Source organism: Colletotrichum destructivum, chromosome 10 (genome assembly GCF_034447905.1).
Source record: "Colletotrichum destructivum chromosome 10, complete sequence".
Classification (NCBI taxonomy): Eukaryota; Fungi; Ascomycota; class Sordariomycetes; order Glomerellales; family Glomerellaceae; genus Colletotrichum; species Colletotrichum destructivum.
In genome coordinates this window covers 1,763,717-1,782,024 of record NC_085905.1, presented here as the reverse complement: position 1 = coordinate 1,782,024, position 18,308 = coordinate 1,763,717, and the positions used below count along the sequence as shown (strand labels likewise).

The 18,308-nt window shown below is 57.6% G+C and overlaps 5 protein-coding genes across 5 annotated transcripts; 2 read left to right on the top strand and 3 right to left on the bottom strand.

Moving 5' to 3' along the window:
* Positions 1–455: 455 nt before the first annotated feature.
* On the bottom strand, positions 456–3,795 carry CDEST_14821 (Putative DnaJ domain, Chaperone J-domain superfamily). The gene has a single exon (XM_062930977.1). The coding sequence runs from the start codon at positions 2,544–2,546 to the stop codon at positions 672–674; it is 1,875 nt and encodes a 624-aa protein (XP_062787028.1). The 5' UTR covers positions 2,547–3,795; the 3' UTR covers positions 456–671.
* Positions 3,796–5,388: 1,593 nt separating this feature from the next.
* On the bottom strand, positions 5,389–6,490 carry CDEST_14820 (uncharacterized protein; the record flags this gene model as incomplete). Its single annotated transcript, XM_062930976.1, has 4 exons — positions 5,389–5,478; positions 5,591–5,741; positions 5,785–6,148; positions 6,439–6,490. The coding sequence occupies 4 exons, from the start codon at positions 6,488–6,490 to the stop codon at positions 5,389–5,391; spliced, it is 657 nt and encodes a 218-aa protein (XP_062787027.1).
* A 2,112-nt stretch (positions 6,491–8,602) lies between these two features.
* Positions 8,603–9,220, top strand: CDEST_14819 (uncharacterized protein; the record flags this gene model as incomplete). Its single annotated transcript, XM_062930975.1, has 2 exons — positions 8,603–8,775; positions 8,899–9,220. 2 exons carry the CDS (start codon positions 8,603–8,605, stop codon positions 9,218–9,220), a joined length of 495 nt encoding a protein of 164 aa, XP_062787026.1.
* Positions 9,221–9,802: 582 nt separating this feature from the next.
* CDEST_14818 (uncharacterized protein) lies at positions 9,803–10,708 on the top strand. Its single transcript, XM_062930974.1, has 2 exons — positions 9,803–10,361; positions 10,441–10,708. Exons 1-2 carry the CDS (start codon positions 10,103–10,105, stop codon positions 10,542–10,544), a joined length of 363 nt encoding a protein of 120 aa, XP_062787025.1. The 5' UTR covers positions 9,803–10,102; the 3' UTR covers positions 10,545–10,708.
* A 3,468-nt stretch (positions 10,709–14,176) lies between these two features.
* CDEST_14817 (Putative calcineurin-like phosphoesterase domain, ApaH type, metallo-dependent phosphatase) lies at positions 14,177–16,469 on the bottom strand. Its single transcript, XM_062930973.1, has 3 exons — positions 16,210–16,469; positions 15,874–15,934; positions 14,177–15,790 (listed from the first exon to the last, which is right to left on the bottom strand). Exons 1-3 carry the CDS (start codon positions 16,363–16,365, stop codon positions 14,847–14,849), a joined length of 1,161 nt encoding a protein of 386 aa, XP_062787024.1. The 5' UTR covers positions 16,366–16,469; the 3' UTR covers positions 14,177–14,846.
* Positions 16,470–18,308: the final 1,839 nt, after the last annotated feature.

Here is an 18,308-nt window from a genome sequence, read left to right as displayed (position 1 = left end):
CATGCCAATGTATGTGTGTATCGTCAAGACTCCAGCGTACAACAACTTCTGTGAGAAAACCCCGGGATGTCCCAAAATAAAACGTCCCCAATGCATGGGCTCGCCGTCGGGTAAGGGAGCGATCGGGCTTGGCCGGACCGGGTGGAAAGGGGAGATGTCCTTCCATCTCTCGGCGAGGCCTCCCGCCATGAGGGCGCATGACCTCGAAACTCGATGAAAGTCACCTCCGCCTCAGCCTCAGCCTTGAACCAAGCCGGCACATCCCATCCCTCCCAGGCAGCCGCCTAGCACGTCTCGCTCCATAAATGCCAATCAGTAGCCGTCCCAAGTGACCGGCTTTCCAGTCCCTCGCATGCCTTTCCAGCCTCCCCCCTCCCAAAACTTGATGTCAAATAACACAGGTCGGTTTACTCGTTACTGTATGGTAATTTTCTTGCGTCTTTATATCGTTGCCCATCATACCAGCATCGGACCAAAGAAGGAAAACTGAGGTGGAGAACATTGAAAAGATGATTTAGTCAAAGATTCGAATCGCCTCCCCTGCCGTGGAGGAGGTTGGGCATCGATGCGTTCCAGCAAAACGATACGTTCCCCCTCCTTGAGCCCCCTCCTCGAGGGGGCACCAATATAGGAGCACGGCCCATTCGTCCGAGAAGGCCAGACTACGCCCGCTAAGCATAACCTACGTTGTACTCGTCGCGGCATCGGTAGGGGATGTCGGAGTACTGCACGGGGTCGTATCTCGACGTCTTGACCTTGGGGAAGTAGGCAGAGTTCGTGTAGCTTGCTTCCCTGGACGGCATGGAAGGGCGTTCGTAGTAGGCGGTCTTGCTGTGCTTCCTGGAGGAGGGCGAGGACTCCTCGTGATACATTGGAGGGTAGACGGATTCGGCCGAGATCGGCACGGTACGGCCTCCACTGACCGAGTACCGAGTTCGCTGGCCGTAATCCGTAGGCACCGGATCGGGAGAGCGAGTCCTGTACCGGTGACTCCTGTGGGGACGACGGTCGCCGTCGGATTCCGAGTCTTCGCTCAGGGTCTGCGGCTGCATCCTCGAACGGTCGCGGCCGCTGCTCCGCAGTTCTGGGTCGGCGGGGACGTGGGAGAAAGTCTGCGCCCTGACGATGCTGGGCGGCGGGCGGCTGTAGGAACCGTCGTTGAAGGTGGCCGACCTGAGAGGGGCCTTGGGCGGCGAGGTGGATATGGGCGACGACGCTGATGAGACAAACTGGGGCGGCATATGACGACTGCTGGGTGAAGCATCGACGACGTTGGGCGACGGCGGCACGGCCATGGGCGGCTCTTTGGTCGGCGATGACTTCTTATGGCTCGACTTTTCGCGCGTCTTGGTCTCGGACGAGCGACGCGACTTGGACCTGCGACTCGAATCCTCCTCGGCGGGGATGGGAGGCGGAGGTACGACGTAGAGCGCCGCGGCCGGCGGCGTCGGCGCCGGGGGCGCATAGCGCACGTCGTGTGTCTGGGAGCGGTTCAGGCCCGGGTGAGGGTTAATAGCGCCGGTCTTGCGGGACTGGTCCATGTAAGTGGCAGCAAAGAGCATAGCTCCGGTCATCTTGGTCTTGTGGTCGGGCGGCTGAAGCGGTACGGGCGGCACGGACAGGTCGTCCCGGAGAGGAACACCGTCCCGCGGGATCGAGCGGGACCGCTTATCATCCTTCTTCTCCTTGGTAGTGCTGCTGCTGCTCGATTTCTTCTTGTCGGGCTTGGCGATATACGTCGGTTCGTCGTCAAACGGCTCCATGTAGACCGGCTTTTGTCTCCGCGATTTTTCTTCGGCATCGCGTCTGCGCTCTTTCTCGCGCTCCTTATCCGCCTTTTCCTGACGCTTGCGTTCTTGTCGTCGGGCCTCCTTTTCTTCAGCGGCGCGCTTGGCGGCCCTCTCTGCGACCTTCTTGTCCGCCTGTCGTTCCTTTTCTTTTTCCCTTTCCCGGCGGTCTGCGACGCGTGCGAGCTCCTCGCGCTCCCTATCCCTGTCTCTGTCTTCCCTGCGCCGGCGTTCCCGCTCGCGTTCCCTAATGTCGTCGTCTTGTCGGTCCCGAGATGGCTTCTCGTAGCTGGTGGCCCGGCGGGCGCGCGGCTCCTCAAATATGGAATTTGATCGGCTGTGGATCTCCTCATCCCATGACCGGGAGTTGTATTGGGAGTACATCTTGGTACCGGGTGACGGGCGGTATGTCGTCTTGGTGAATGTATCGGGTCGGGGTTCGGCAGTGCGCACCTCATATGTCCTAGGAGCGCGAGGTGCAGACGTGTTGGCTGACATGCCCTTGGCCATCTCCTTGCGGAGCTCGGCCAGCTTGACGTTGTCATCGTACTTGGCTCGCTCGTTATCATCACTCAACAGCTCGTACGCCTGCTGGACCTTTTGAAACTCGTCCTGCTTCTGGGCCTTGAGCGTCGGGTCCTGGACCTTGTCGGGGTGGCACTTGAGGATGAGCTTCCGGTGGGCGCTTCGGATTTCGGATAGCTGGGCATCTTTGGAGACGCCTAAGGCCTTGTACGGGTCGGGTGGCAAGGAGGACATGGCAAGCTTGGCGTCTGTTGGCGATGTGTCGTTGTGGGCTCGGGGGCTTCGGGGGCTCGTGAATCCAGTTCGACGGTGGTCAAGGGGGAAAAGTTGAGCAACTGATTAAACGGAGGACTGTTGTGACAGTGATGAGACTAAAAGTGCTTGCAAGGAGTTGGTTTGCTCGTCGTCCGGGGCCGAGTGGATCTATGGGCGAATGGCGAGGCTACAAGTGCATTGAGGCGGTGGTGATTAGGCACTCGAGGCTGAGCAAAACCGTGCTGTGGTCGTGGCAGGCTGACGCGAAGGTGAGCGTTGATATTCGGGGTGGCGGTGTCCAGCGGAGGGATATGACAATTCGTATATGAGAGAGAGAGAGAAAGAGTGTGTGTGTGTATGTGTGTGCAAAGGATCCGACCGATGGAATGCAGGAAGGGAGTGGAAGGTTAAAGAAGTATGGGCGGTAGGTAGTACGAGTCGATAGATCAAAGGTAGTAAGTTGGAATGTATGTGGACTGAAGCGAAGGCGCGCAAAGTGATGTACTGTGGGAGACGGGAGGCAAATGAAGAGGGAGAGAAGGATGAGGATGAGGATAGATAGGTACCCGATGTGAGTGTGAGATGGGCAAGGGTATTGTGAAGAGTGGTGAATTGAGGGTGAGGGTAATTTGAGTGAATGAGTGAGTGAATGGGAGAGAGAGGAGGCGAAAAGTCAAAGAGGCAAGAGAGGCAGATGCAGATGGCAAAAGAGGGAGAGCGAGACAGGTTGGATCCGTGGTCCGTAGGGCGGAAGAGGAGCGCGGACGGGACGGGCGACGACGATCGTGGGTCGTGGCCTTCTGTCTCTGGGCAGGCGATTCTAGTCGACGTGCAGTGCAGCAGCAGAAAAGCAGCCAGCTTCCCAGTGTGCAAGTGGAGTTGATTTCGTGGGATGTTCGCAAGTTGCGTTGGACGGGCAGCTCAAGCGATGAGAGAGGGGGGGGAGGATCGGAGTTGATGAGGATCCAGGAAACCGGGGGGCCGGAGGACGGACGAGGATCAGGACGACGACTGAGTGCCGCTGATTCGGTGGATGATGGAGGGTGACTTTAAGCCTTGTCACTTTTTTGGGGGCGCTGCAGAGGTTGTAGTGTGAGCATGTACTTTGTGTTCCTGATTTACTGTATGAGTGGGTATGGGCGAGAGTGAGTGAGTGAGAGCAGTGAGTGAGTGAGTGAACATGAGGTGGTGTCCCCCCCAAAGCCCAGGTCGCGAGTGGATTGCGGTGTTGTGGACTGTGGATTGTGGATGGGCTGTCAGTCGAGGAGCGTGTGGCTTAAGTGGAACACCAGAGAGTAGTGGAGCAGGGAGCTTGGGGTGTCGCCAAGTACCAAAGTGTCTAAGTATACAAGTACTCATATACATACCAATGTATACAGGTACCTACCTACCTACGGAGGTACTAAGTGCTGCTGGCCAGGACGGATGGATGGATGGCCAGACTGGTCGGGACGTGACGATGTAATCTGGTCCCGGCTCTTGTCCAGGTTTGAGTGCACAAGGCGTCTTCCTCTTCCTCGCTTGTACACCGTTCCGTGCCCTGTAGGCCTGTGGGTGTACGCGCTTGTGTTTCTTCCAGGCTGTGTTGCGTGCTGCGTGCTGCGGACGCGTGAACGAATGGTTTCTCAGCTGGAGAGGACGTGAGCGCCCGGAACTACCCAAGCCCTGGATGTGCAACTGGGAGCTGGGTGCTGGGTGCTAGGAGCACAGGACCGACGATGAGGTCACGGGCTTTTCGGGGAAAGGAGGGGCGGAGAGTCCTTTTTTTCCTTCTTTTTGGCTGTGGTCTGGGCCGCCTGGGCCGTTGCTGGTTGGACGGGTGGACAGGGTCTGTAGCGGGGCGACAGCTGGACAGGCCACTTAGAAACGGCGGACGGGGACTAGCGCAAACCGAGGTGTGGGTCAGCCTCAGTTTCTCTTTCCCTCTTCCACCGTCCGTATTGATCCGCGAAACGGATCGGCAGGGAAGTACCTTCCGTTTAGAGATTGCTTACCGACAGAACAGATGTACGGTACGTACCCTGGCTATCACTGGGCTGCCTGACAATTACCACCAGTCGAGTTGACGAGTCACTCTGGTGATGTGAAGGGCGACCGATTAGGGGATCCCAACTGCCAGTCTTTCTACTTTGAGACTTTGATTTGTGTGTGCGTGTGTGTGTGTGTGTGTGTGTGTGTGTGTGTATATGAGTGTTCAACCGTTGGCTATTGCAGGCAGAGTGTGCGATTGCACAGACAAAGCAAAAACGAAAGCCTGTTGATAGCTGATGGGCCTTCTCCGACGGTGCTCGGGCGGTACAGACGGGAGCGATGAGGGGGCTTGTAACCAGGTGAGACGGTTCTGGCCTTGGCTGATGATGATGCCGTTGCTTCGATGGTTGGGATAAGGCCCAGAAGAATCCCACGGCTGTCCAGGGCTGTTCTTCCGAGAGGAGGGGGGGGGCGGGGGTTGGTGGGCGCGATGTGCGGCGTATCCAGCGGGTAAGATGTTCGTTGTACGTAGATGGGTGACCTTTTCGTCACTCTTCTTGCTGTAAGAGTACTGGCGCTAATGTCTCCAGTTGGACAGTTGAATCTCAGACACTGTCTGTTCTTCTTTTTTGTGTCTCCCACGGGCCGCACTCTGAGTCTTTTCGGCGTGACTTCTTATTCTTAAACATCGTGTCGTGGATCAACTCGGGAGCCCGTCAACCGCGGACACCGTCGCACCCACCCGTGTCGCCGTTGTCGTGGCTGTCCGCGCAACCATCGCTCAAGTCCGTCCCGCCCGTCTGGCGTCAACGGCGCACTCGTCTGTGCCCTTCTCTGTGCTTCCACAGACTCAGGGGGGCAAAGGCCGCTCCTTTCTGTTCGACCCGCGTTGCCCATGTCCCAAAAGGGCAGAACACATACGGCGGCAGCTTTGCTGTGGCTTGCTGCACCTCCTGGTAAGGATACAGTGGCAGCCGGAGGCGGGCTGATTAGACAGCGAATGACAGAACCCCCGGCGGAGCTGAGGTAAGATGCGCAACTCCCTGACGTACGTGAGGACCCCTGGGACTCTGTTCGCATCTGGGGTGGTCAGGGGGAGGGGATGCGTGCTTGTGAAGACTACTCCGTAGAGGCCCGTCGTTGTCGGGGAGACATCGTCGTCGTGGCACTTGGACAAGCACGTTGAGCTGGGTGTCGGAGACTCTGAGAGAGAAGCCTGGAAAGGTCGAGAGGCGAGGCGGGGAACGCTTCAGGCGATGAGCGACAGGGACGACACATGGATTTCCGCCGTAAAAGGCCGATCGCGCGCGGCGGCCGCGGATACGGTGAAGGGGGATAAGGATGGAGGGCGACAATGTACCTTGCCCTGCTTGTTGCGGTGTCGATAGTACGAATACAGGTTGGCTGTGCTTGCCAAGTGCCGTGCCCTACCAGGGGTATCTTCACCAAGCCCCAAAGGCGAACGGGGCCATCGAGGATCTGAAGGAGCAATGACTGGGCCGTACGGATACAGATGGGGTCATCAAAGCGATCAAGACTATCTGTACTCCGTACAGGAGACGACGAAGCTGGCGACGAGGCCTTTTGGATGCTGCGCCCGGCAAGAGGAGCTGGATGGAGTATTCGTTACCGGGGCGAGGGTGACGACGGATGAATCAACCTGAATCATTCCCGTCTTTTCAGGGTCTCCCGGACGCAGCGGGGGATTTCTGCAGAGAGAGTCAAGAAATTTCTTCTTCGCGGAGGGGCGAAAAGGGTTTCGCCATCGCCTCTGTCTCTGTTTCTGTCTCTGGTTGTGTCTCTTGCCATCGGTTCCATGCCACCGAGTGCAATACTGTGTGGTTGTATCCAGGATGTCTTTCGTACTTAGAACCAAGCCAGTAAAAACAGGATAGAACACACCAAAAGCCTGCCATTCCCGGTCGATGGGAATCCCATTGATGAATTGGCATTCTACGATGTATAGCGGGAACGCTTGTTCGCCTCGTCGGTTGGGCAGCGGCGACACCAGCACCGGGGAGAAGGGATAGATGATGGGATGTGGCCGAGGGCAATTGGTGGTAGATGGTGGCTTATACGTAAAGTCGTGGGTACTTTGACCCACGAGTGGGAGGGGGGCGACTGCCACGTACCGGCTACAAGGACAAGCCCATCTGCTCTGTCGTTTGCTCTGAAACGTTCATCCGTTTCTGCAAGCAGCACCCCAGGCTGGTCGTCCAACGGGTTTCCCTGGCTTTCCCCGAGGGGGACAGCCAGCAAGTATCTATCTACCCACCTAGGTACCGAGGTAGGTAGTTGGTCACCAACCTAAGTAAGCACCTAGGTAAGCACCAAAGGGCTTTCGCAGACAGCTGAACAGCGTTTGAGCACGCTAAGCCATCCTCTGTCCGAGTCTAAATGGCCTTGGATGATAGTGTAATCCATCGTCGACGAACAGCTGGCAGCGAAATCCTCCTTTCGTTCTCGGCGAGGGCGACGACCAGGTCGGATGAGCTCGGAATCGAGAGGCCGTGTTGAATCAGACATTGTCTGACCCTGTCGCGTCTGTCATGCTCTTGTCACCATTAGCTGAGGATAGACAAACATGATTTCAAACGCATCCATCAGCTGTTGCTGAGGTAATGACCAGACCCATCAGGGCTTTCGAGTCTCCCGCATTCCACTTCATGACATTGTCATTGATACTTGACATTTGCTAATCCACTGGCAATGCGGCCGCTTGCACGCACGGGGGGAGGGAGGGACATGATTTGGCGGTGAAGACACAACGAGAATGCTGCTTGACGACCGTTTCTCATGGAAGTGGGTCTCCTTTCAAGCTCTGGCCACACCACCTCTCAAGGTAGGTAGGTACCTTTCGGGAGGTAAAGGAGGTACGCACGCATGTACTTCCTGCTTAGGTAATGAAGGTCTTTCAACTTGAGAAACCTCCGACCTACGATGTAGTCAGCACAGCTCAGTAGACTTCAGTGGCCGCAGCTGTCTGAACTGTCAGTCACCCACCCGTCTGACCAACAACCAACATGGGACCGTCTCGCCGCTAGCCCAACCACCCCCGCCAGCTCACCCCCCGACTCACTGACACGAACGACACGCCAACCCAACCCGTCATGTTCATCGATGGCATTTCTGTCCAAATCTTTTTCAATTGGTGCCGTTTCGATGCCCAATCCGTCGTGCCTCTAAAATGAAGCAAGAACACCACGGAGTCGACAGATGTGTGCCCGCTAGAGCCCAACGGCAATCAATGCTACGATGATATGGCAACTAGTATCACATATGACCAGTGACAGGTATGGGCCGGTGTCTGCGGCCTGGTCTGGCCTTCTCGCCATGATATCAGACCGGCCATCGACAGCCAAAGAGACGCCGCCAGCAAAGTCATGGGTGCGCCGTGGTCCGCGTCGATATGCCATACGAGGCTAGCACAACTTGGACTGTGTTAGTCGTCGTCGACGATTATTTGGCCCTTTCCGCCGAGAACGCGGACAAAGATTGATAGCCATCAGAGACGAGGACGTCCAGGGAGGGAGGGAGGGAGGGGGTACAAGGAGCAAGCAAACACGCAGGCGACGACACATGGCCCTCGTCACCTCACGCCGGGGAGGGGAGCCAAGAGCCAACGGCGGCATTCCACTGGCTGCCTATGCTTTTTTAGCTGCAGGACCCAGGAAAGACACGGTGAGAGGAGAGGACGAGGGAGTAAACTTGTCCAGCCGCCGCCGGTCATCCATCGTTTGTTTGGCATGGCTCCCGCTCCCATCAACTCGGGACAACGTCATTTTAGCCAAACCGAGAGAGATGGCACCTAGCAGTTTGACCGATCGTCGAAGTGAACAAGCGTCGAAGATCGCTCCATTTCGCAAGACCTTCACACCCTTTTGCTCGGTCTCGGCCATGTCTCGAGAGGAACTTACCTCGGAGACTGGGAGGGACCTCTTTCACAGGCTTTTTTTTTTTTTTTTTTGCCAAATCCACAACTCCCAATCCATTTCTGCGTCTGCCCTGCATCTCTCGTCGACTGGTGGCAGCTTGCAGCCAGCCAACTTACTCGCTGCGTCCAGATGCCACTGGTTAGTGGCCAACGGAGGCCGCCAGCTTGTGGTGGCATCTTTCTTGCCTTGGACTGTGTGGAGTCGACTGCTGCTTGCTTGTCGCTGGGAAGCATTGTTCGCTACCGTCGCCGGCAAACCTGCAAGGGCTCCGAATTCGCCCTCTCTACTAGTAGGTCGAGTAAGTAAGCGCCCCCTCCCTCCCCCTCCGGTCCTGGGACGGCGGGTCTCTCAGGGTCACTATCGGCCACTGACGGCGAACACCGCAAAGAGCGTGCATGACACCACCGTCCTCAGTCCCAGACAAGCCTATTGCATCCTCCATCACACAATATCACCACCAATCCGACTTCCAGGACCATTCGATTCGACCCTCGGGGCACATGTGCCTCGCACCATCGCATCCCACGCCTTCTTGCTCGTGATGGGACCGTCGTCACTACACGAGGTCGCGTGTCAGCGACCGCCTGGCCCATCGGAAACAGGAATAAACCTTCATCCTCACAGCCCAAGTACCAGCACGAGAACAGAAGTGCACCCCTTTCTAGTATGTCTCAGGAAGATTCAGCCTTCATCAAACATGTGCAAAAATCGGCACGAACTCCTCCATCCCTCTGTCTTTCCACGTGAAATACGTCTCTCACTTGCAGCATGCACCACCGGGTGAAAAGGTGGCCCGCGTCGGTCCTCTATTGGACCAGAGAAGCAGGACGTGAAGACAAGACCGCTTCCCGCGCCAACAAATCAGACGAAACATGGCAGGTCTTCTCAGCCAGTCAGACAGAGGCTCCCCCAGTTGCGACCAGGACACAGCGAGTAAGAACTCGTGTACGGGGGGTTTTTCTCGGCCAAACGCCGCATCATGAGGTGCATCACAGTGCTCGAATCATGTTTTCCGATATGCCAGTTTAGGTCCAACCAAGTAGCGTACGGATAGGGAGTACCTTGCCTTGGACGCCTTTGAGGGGGTTATTCCGCGACCACAAGGGGCCTTGGAGGGGCTTTTCTGTCTCTTACCCCTCAGCAGTATCACCGACAGCTTGACATCGCCGTTCCTTACTGGCCCATGGCGGCCGGCCGGTGGTAAAAGGGTTTCACGTTTTAGCGGTCAGCACCGTCTGGGCCAATGGTTTGAGAGGAACCGAATCGGACCCCGTCTCGTCTTGTCTCGTGCGCAGGCGGGCCCAGCTCCGGCTTCTCCACGGCGGATGATCACCTGAACCGTGTGGATAGCCGGCCAAGTTTGAGCATAGCCTTGCCGTCTCTGGCGGTCATGGGTCAAGGTCCTCCTCCTTCAACTACCAGCTAATACCGGTCCAAGAGACATCCGCATCCATCTGCTCTTGGTACGGGTTGCAGCTCGATCGGATTGGTGCGGGGGGCAGCGATCGACCAACCGTCTGAGATGCAGCAGGCGGAAGGCTGCTCGGCTTCCACAGCTGGTCTCAGTGGTCTGCACATGCTGCCGTCTCAAACATGTGAGCAATATGACAGGACAAGAGTGAGGTGAGAATGAGAGTGAGAAGTGAGCGACCAACGGACAACTCACGAGCAGAGGCCATGCCCGTCCGCTTCGCCATTGCCGAAGCTCTTCCAGGGAAGCCCCTCGTACGCTCCCGTGAAAATCTTCAGGAGAAAACCGCTCAACTTCCGCTTCGGCGGCCGGGATTTCCCAGCAAACGCTTCCACGTACCGACCACTCGGAGCTTTGGGACGGCGCCCGATGGCCTATCAACGATACAGGTGCGCAAAGAGACCGCCGGTCCGGTCAGTTGCCAGTTGGAGTTTGCTACCTTGGAGCGGGTACGGCGCCAACACACACACTCGCACACACACTCACACACACACAGTACTCTCCCGGAATGCCATCCCATCTTCTTTTTTTTTGGCACCGAACCTAATACTTGGAGACCGCTATGCAGTACAAGATTTCGTCGGGTCACCCGGTGGATAACATAGTGCCCACAGCGTCTCCGGAGTAGACCTGGCGATCATTACAAGGAAACGGCTTCGAGAAAAGAGGCATTTTCCCTCGTCGGGACCAGTACTACGTGGGCTCTGGCCGGCCAATTGCTAGTGTCACAGTCTTTGCGATCCTTGGGCTGTGCTAAAGTCTGTATCTATTAATACTATAATAATTTTTTTTTCCTTTTCCTTTACTTTCGCCGGGACATGGCTGCCTCCCATGGCGGTGAGGTGTTCCTGGCAACGCGAAGCTTGACCGGATAGCTTTTCGATCGGGTTTTCGTCCATGCGACGCGCTTGCTGCTCAACCCGAGAGGTTTTCTCCCGTTTGCCGCTTCGTTTCGTCGGGCTGAATGTGTTTGCAAGGAGAGGAGACAAATCGGGGGTTTCATGAGAATCAGCGGCAACAAACTCCACCAGGCGGAATCTCGATGGTAACACCATCATCCATCTATCCACCCATCATCCATCGTCTACCCACCCACCTGACTGACTCTTTGGAATATGGGACATGATAGCAGGAAGGAAGGAAGGGAGGGAGGAAGGAAACCGGTGTCTCTCTCTCAGACTCGAAGACCCCACCAACCCCGCGATTCCGATCCCGTCGCGTCACACATCATCGCACCCGCACCCAGCCGCCGCATCTCATTCTGGGCTCACAATTCCCCCCTCCCCCTCCTTTTCCATTCCTTTTCCAGAGCATCTCCTGTCTTGGACTCCCCACTGTGCCCCCTCATTGGATGCTCGACAAGCGCTCAGCTGCACGTCTTCACGTTCGGCTCTGCATGGCGAGGCTGGGGGCGCCGCCGCCGCCGTCGCCGCCTCTGCGTGCCTCGTCCCTCCCCCCTTCTCGTGCTCCGTTTTGGAGAAAGACAGCGAGAGCGGCAACGAGTGACCGAGTAGACCGGTCGAAGGGCCCGAAGAAGCTGCCCTCTATTGTTGAAGCACCGACTGCGTACACCACACTCCCCCCTCCAGCCAACCGGCTCTCCGCCGCGTGCTGTATGCCTGACAGGATGGGGGAGGCACACCCGAGTTGCTTGATTGATGTAGCGGCACCCGCGTGAGTTCCCAAGCCGCCGATCACTCCTTCTGGGCTCTTGAAGCTTGTCCTAATCCCGCTGCCCCGATGTTTCCTCGAAAGGGTCCTTACGGGCGAGGACGGACGGCATGCGTGCCTAGGGGGGGGGATCCGGCACGCGGTGTGTGCCCCCTTCGGCGGCGCCATTGGCCGTCGCGCGGCGTGCACATGCAGTATCAGGCATTCGGAGCCGGGTAGATGGCCAGACGGGCGGCCATGCGGGTGAGGAGCCAGTTCTCTCAACCAACCCCCCCCCCTTTCCATTTCCATTTCCATTTGTTCCTCATCCTTCTTTCTCGGTCCTCCCTTGGCCGCGGTGTGAATAACAGCACGAGAAAGCTCAACCCTCTCGCATCGCCGGTGCCTGCGTGCGTGACGTCCGTATGCCACGGCGAGCGGCCGGGTTCGAGTTGACTGCTGTCGACATCCCCCTCAGCCTTGGTCGGACAACCACAGAACGCAACAAAGGGTACAAGCACGGGAATAGGGGGTTCGTGGGAAGAAATAAGAAAGTAAGAAGGGGGAGAGGGGGGGGTCCCCCGGCCGCCGAGTACAGGATCGAGATGCAGGCCGGGGGCGCGGGAGGCCCAGGCACCCCCCCTCTCCCAAGTCTCCCACGCCTTCTTCTCGTCTCTCTCCCATGCGTAATTTTATACGGATCAGGCATCCAGACATCAGATATATCTGCCAAGTCCAATGGGAAACCCGGATGGCAGGCGAAAGGGCGGATATGAAGGGGATTGGACGGGATGGACACTGGCATCATGGTGATAGGTCCAAAATGGATAGACGCGGGCGCGCGGGACGCACCAGACAGGCTATCGATGTTGTGTCCCGCGAGGAGGGGTTTTGGGGGGGGAGGGACATGAAGGGCAGACCGTTGCCTGGGTATATGGCCGGGACCCCCCCTCGAATCTCGTTGTCTTTTCGCTGACGGACCCCGATATCTGGGTCGTTCGTGCTGACGTCCGGCTTGTCGTGGCGGGTAAGGCTGGCTGGGTGCCGTCTCACATCAGCGCAGGCGGTCTATCCATGGGTAACCGATATAGCCTGAGATTCTTTTCTTGGGGGTTCATGTCGTGTTGTAGCCCGGGGGAGGGGGAGGCTTTGCTCTCACATCAGCGACGACGATCTGAGACAGTTCTGGATGTAAGGGCTCGGCGTCGCTTCTCGCGAGCGGGATGTCCGAGATGATGCTTGTCGCGCTTTCGTCGTCGAGGAAGGGGAAGGGTGAGGGGAGGTCTCGATCTAGGCGGCGAGGCAGATGTCCATCTCCCTAAGCAGAGGGATGGAAAAGCCCACCCGCCCCCAAACTGACTTACATGCCTCCCCAGTGGTCTCCTATTCAAAAGGGGAGCGCAACGTCAAGTACAAGAAACAAGGCGCCCGAGTCCGTCAAGCGTGCGTCGAGAAAGTGCAAGTAATGGGGACCGATTGGCGTCTCTGTTCGCAGCCTGATGGGGAGGCGGTCTATACGTTGGGCATCGTGGAGGATCTCGGGAAGATGGGACGGTTCCCCCCCCCCTTAGTTGGTGCGCCCAGGCTGACGAGGGGCTTGAGGTGTCACGGCATTAGCTTGTATGGGTGACATGAGACGTTTCGTGGAGAAGCGTGAGGGGAGGAGTGACTGAGGTGACTTGGGTCGTCCAGACCCCGACGTTGTGTGTGTATGTGTATGTGTGCGCCCGCGTGTGCGTGTATTGTGAGATGGAGCTGGTCACATCGCGCCTCGTGGTGTTTCGTGTATGCCGTGCCGGGGGGGTGTTGCGATGTCAGAGGACGGGCACCGAGATCATCCATGCCGCCCATCCAAGGCCTTTCTACATTCCATTCCACGAGCCCTGGGATGGACTTCTATCCTTCTTCTTGGGAGAATCCAGGGACAAATGCCGTTTGAGTGAGGATCAAGCTGTGGTTGGTTGGACCATATGCAAACGAAACAAGCGTCTAGACGCAGTCACGCGGTTCGCCGAGACGCTTGAGAGACGAATGGGTTCCTACTTTTCCGTGTTGATCGTGAGAGATAAGTTGCTTTCAGACCGCGTTGTACAATTTGGGTTTCTATGCAGAAGACACGCCTCGCACTCTTGTTTTACGGCGAAGTTGCTCTTCGTGCCGCATCTGGGGTACCATGACCTGGGCCCTGGGACGGGAGACGGGCACTTCTGAGGTCGCCGGGTGGTTTGGCGTATGTGATGGCCCGGTTCGCCCGGTCTGCCCGGCTCGCGAGAAAGCCTGATGATCCGAGACTGAACGGCGGTGTACGGGCTACGCCAGACCAAGCCGCGGCCAAAGAGAATCAAGCGACTCACTTCGTCTGGGAGGGTGCGTGCTGCGCCATCCCATCCCCCCTTTTAGTCCCTTTGATGGCCGACAGCCGCATACCCGTCTGCCTTGGGTCTTCGGCGTTGCCTTGGCCTTCGACGTACGTCGAGCAGCGAGTGGCCTCGGCTGGCGGGAAGTCTCGTTCTCTCCCTCGATATCGATAGTCTTACGCCAAGGGAATGACTTTGTGGCACGCTGAAAAAAAGAAACCGGCGATTCATTGCAAACTACTATCTTAAGATGCTCAGGGATACTGATGCTAGGATACTTAGGGTTACCGACGCTGGGATGGACTGGGCGGCCTTCTGTCACCGAAGGTAGCCTTACGTGCCGATCCCAACGAGCCTTATCCATAATGTGCAAGAAAGAGGTACCCGGCTGGCGATAGTGTCCAACCCTCGCCAGACTACACGAGTCTTGCGAGGCTGTCGTGCCTCACTGACCGCCGCCTCGCCTAGACAGAGCCGTCGACGAACTACAGAACTCAGCAAAGGTACTATGCTTGGACTGGCCTGGCGAGGAGTGAGACAGGGCACCCAGTCCAGTCCTGAATCTTTACGAAGTAGCAACGCGGCCGGCTTCGCCACCGTCACAACGCGCTCGGCCCACAGATGGCAAACGACACGTAACTGCGGGCCGGTTCTCAGACCACAGCCGGGCGATGTAGGCTGTGTACTAGGGCATCGGGCTAATGTGAACGGAAAGCCTTGTCTGTCTTGTTTGATCGGTCTGTTTGAAGTCCCGTTTTGACAATGTGGCGCCGGTGCTGATCTGCAACCATTGATCGAATTCTCCGCCGAAAGAAACGACGGTTACCCCGCTGCCGGCGAGTGATTTCGACCGTCTTGAAAACATCGGCTCGACCGTCTCTGCAAGTTGAGCCCGTCACCCCTCCGCATACACGAGCTGAGGCATCCCGTCTCGCGTCCACTCCCACACGGGCAGGTCCAGATCGACGACGATGGGCTTGTTAATCGTCTTGCCGCCGACGTGGGGGTAGCTCTTGGCCATGATGGCGCAGTTGACGACGCATGTCTCCCGTCGTCCACGTCGGCCGGCCAGCGCGGCGGTGTCGCTTCGCGGCGAGGTCGGATCTCCTCCGAGGCCCCGCGTGCCAAGCCCGGGTTCCGCGGCGCTTCCAGAAATCGTCCTATCGGAGGTAGACGAGATCGAGGCGGTAGTATCTGCGGCCTCGGGCTGCTGAGGCTTCGGGTGGGAACCATCGTTCCGTAAAGGATTCCCGCCCTTGGCTGTCAGGTTCACAAGGGATTGCTTGTTCCCCTGGCCAGGATCAAGCCACTCTTCGGTGCCTTCCTCCTTGAATGCGATGTTGCCGCACTCTACGTCCCATCGGACGCGTTGGGCGCCGCGGCCTTCATGGACATGTCCGCAAACCGCAAGGCGCGGCCTCACTCGCCATAAGGCGCGTCTCAACGCCTCGCAGCCGGCGGCCCGGCGAGCGCGAGACTCGTCGCAGTGGGTGCGTGGCGGGGTGTGCGTTACGACGATGTCGGCGTCGAGCGGGACGTCGTCCCATATCGTGGGCAGGTCGGCGGCGGCACCGAGGCTGGAGGAGTGCTGGGGCGCATCGTAACCAAAAGCCCAGAGGCCATTGCGCGGCGAATACGGCGATCCGAAGATGGAGAAGGATGTGTGTGGCCCAGAGGGCGAGGAAAGGCGGATGGTCGTTGATTCGTGGTTGAGGTACGTTATCGTCGGAGAGCTGGTGAAGAGGGCGATGCAGTCGTCAGGCGATTGTGGTGTCTGGTTGTGAAAGTGACCTCCATGTTCCGCGTAGAAAGCCGAGTCCAGAGTCAAGTCATGGTTGCCTGGTCGAGGGAGTCAGCATGCGTTTCTTGAAGGTGGACATATGAAGGATGAGACGGGCGAGTGAGCGAGGGACTGGTGTTACCTGCGATGACAATCTTGGATTCAAAGTCGGCCTTTTCAAGCCATTGAACAGCCCGCGATAACTAGGCACGACGTCAGCTCAGTATCTCGAGACATTCTGACAGTCTAATGTTCTGGCAGCCTAATGCAGACAAGAATGACGCAAGCGCCACTAGGCGTGCCATGCTCGGGCATGTTTGTTTACGCGTTGCCACGAAACATGGTCACACATGCTCAGACACAGGCCCATCTCTGGCCGAACGCCTCCCACATGGAAGCCGAACGACGGCTGAGTCGAACAATTCAGACTACAAGGAAGCACCCCGACCCCGTTGACGGAGCACACACGGCCACGTACCTCAGGATAGCTGCCCTGGTTTGTCAGGTCCCCCGCGTGGATCAACACGTCGCCCTTGGGCAGCTTGACGGCGGTGTTGTGGGTGTCGGAGACACAGACGAAGCGGGTCCTCCGCAGGACGGGCTGGCGTCGCTGGGAGATGCCGGCGTGGTCCATGATGGCAATGCCGGCGGCGTGTTAGGACATGGACCGGGGCGCGTGCGGACGCGGGCGATGGTTGGTGTGGGCGCCGCGGCCGGCAGATGGCGGGCCCGACGACGTTCTGTTTGAGTGGCTGGAGGTGGTTCTATACGCAAAGAGGCGAGTTATGAGCTGATTTGTGCAGACGATGGAGAACTAGGAATATGCAACTCGACACAAGATTAGAGTATCCGTGCAGAGTACGGATACAGAGTAAGACGAGGCAGTACAGTAAGGGGTGCAGTGAATGCTTCACTTGAAACGGCCTGGCAAAATGAAGGCAGCCCGGCAGTGGGTAGCTGAGGACCGTGCGGTCGTGGTCTGTACAGGTATCGTACCTAATTTGTAGGTATATCTTCCTACCTATGTCTCCGTACTGTACAGATACACCCTCCACAATAGGTGGTTGTCACTGCAAATCGGACGACTCGTAGCCGACTTGCATCCGTCGATTCAGATCTCACGGATGCCAGGCTTGTTGTAGATTGCTCGGAAATTATGAGTAAAGCACGATCTGGAAATCCGGGCCCCTGCATGATGACGGTTCACGGTTCATGGTCCATGGTCCATGGCCCATACAGGCCAAGCTGCAGACCGAAGGTCAGAAGAGATGAGACTGGGCCTTCTAGAAGGAATAGGAGATGGGTCCCCCCACTGCCCTTTCGATCTCATTCTCTGGCCTGTTCGGTGTGTCCGCTGCCTATCGTCATGTTCCCGTGGACGGCCTACCAGCGGTTCCCTCTCGTCGTAGCCGAGGGGTTCATGGGCTGACAAGCCTGGGAACCAATGTCTCCCCCGTGGAGCTGAGCTTGGACGAGACGAGACAAGACACGCCAGCCCACCTGTCTGTCTACCTGTCTGACCGGTGATGACTGGTCAGGTGCAGAGACGAAACGATGTCTTGCTCATGCAATCAGGCGATAGCAGAAAGGAGGAAGAAAAAAGAAAAGAGAAAAAAAGCTCATGCGGCAGATAGGATGGGCACAAGCTGCAGCCACCGCCAACACCTGGAGAGAGGTGACATCCAAACCGCCGCTTGGATAGAAATGCTCCGAGGGGTCGTCCCCGGACACGGACAAGATTCCCACGGCGGGAAACAGTGAGCTAGAGCGAATTGGGATTCGAAACTCTGTAGTGGCTGAAGGAAACGGAGAAAAAGAATAAAAGAAAAGAAGAAAGAAGAGGGAAAAAAGAAAGGAAAAAAGGGACACAGACCTGGTTCACAGACTCTGGTTTCTGGGATTGATTGCATGGCAAGGGATCTGGACGACGCAAATGACGAGAGCCGGGGGGGAAGGAAGGAGGAAGATGACAGCCAGGGCCTCGAGGGTCTGGAAGACATCCACCCCCCCCCCCCCCCCCCCCCCTAGGCACAGTGCGCCCTCGCCTCGGTCAGTTTGGATGCCTTATGTAATCCACACCGGATGGCCCAACACAACACAACACAGGCGGCAGGTGCCAGATGGACGGAGGATGGATGATGGCAGGCACCCAAGCAAGGCATAACATAGCACACAAACCAAACTCGGCCGGCATGAGGTTACCACTTTTATTCCATTCTACCTGATCCCCCCGCCGCCGCCGCCCAGCGCCCGTGCCAGAGCAGTCTCTGTCAACAATCCACCACTCTCAAGACATCACAGGTAAACAAAGGCGAGGCCGGCATCGTGCCCGGTCCGATCTCGTCGGTGGCATCTTGGTTCTATCCTTGGGAGGGTGACGTTGAATTTGGGTCCTGCGTTGGCCCGTTGGCCCAATCGCCTGGATGGGATGAGCCTGCGGTGAGTCCGGCCGGTGAACGGACAACCATCAAATGTCTGGCATATCCCGTTATGCTAAGCATTGCAAAGCGTGCGTGTGTCCCCCAACCCCGCCTCCCCCGGTTCCAAGTTCCCACAAGTTCCCAGACTCCCAACGTC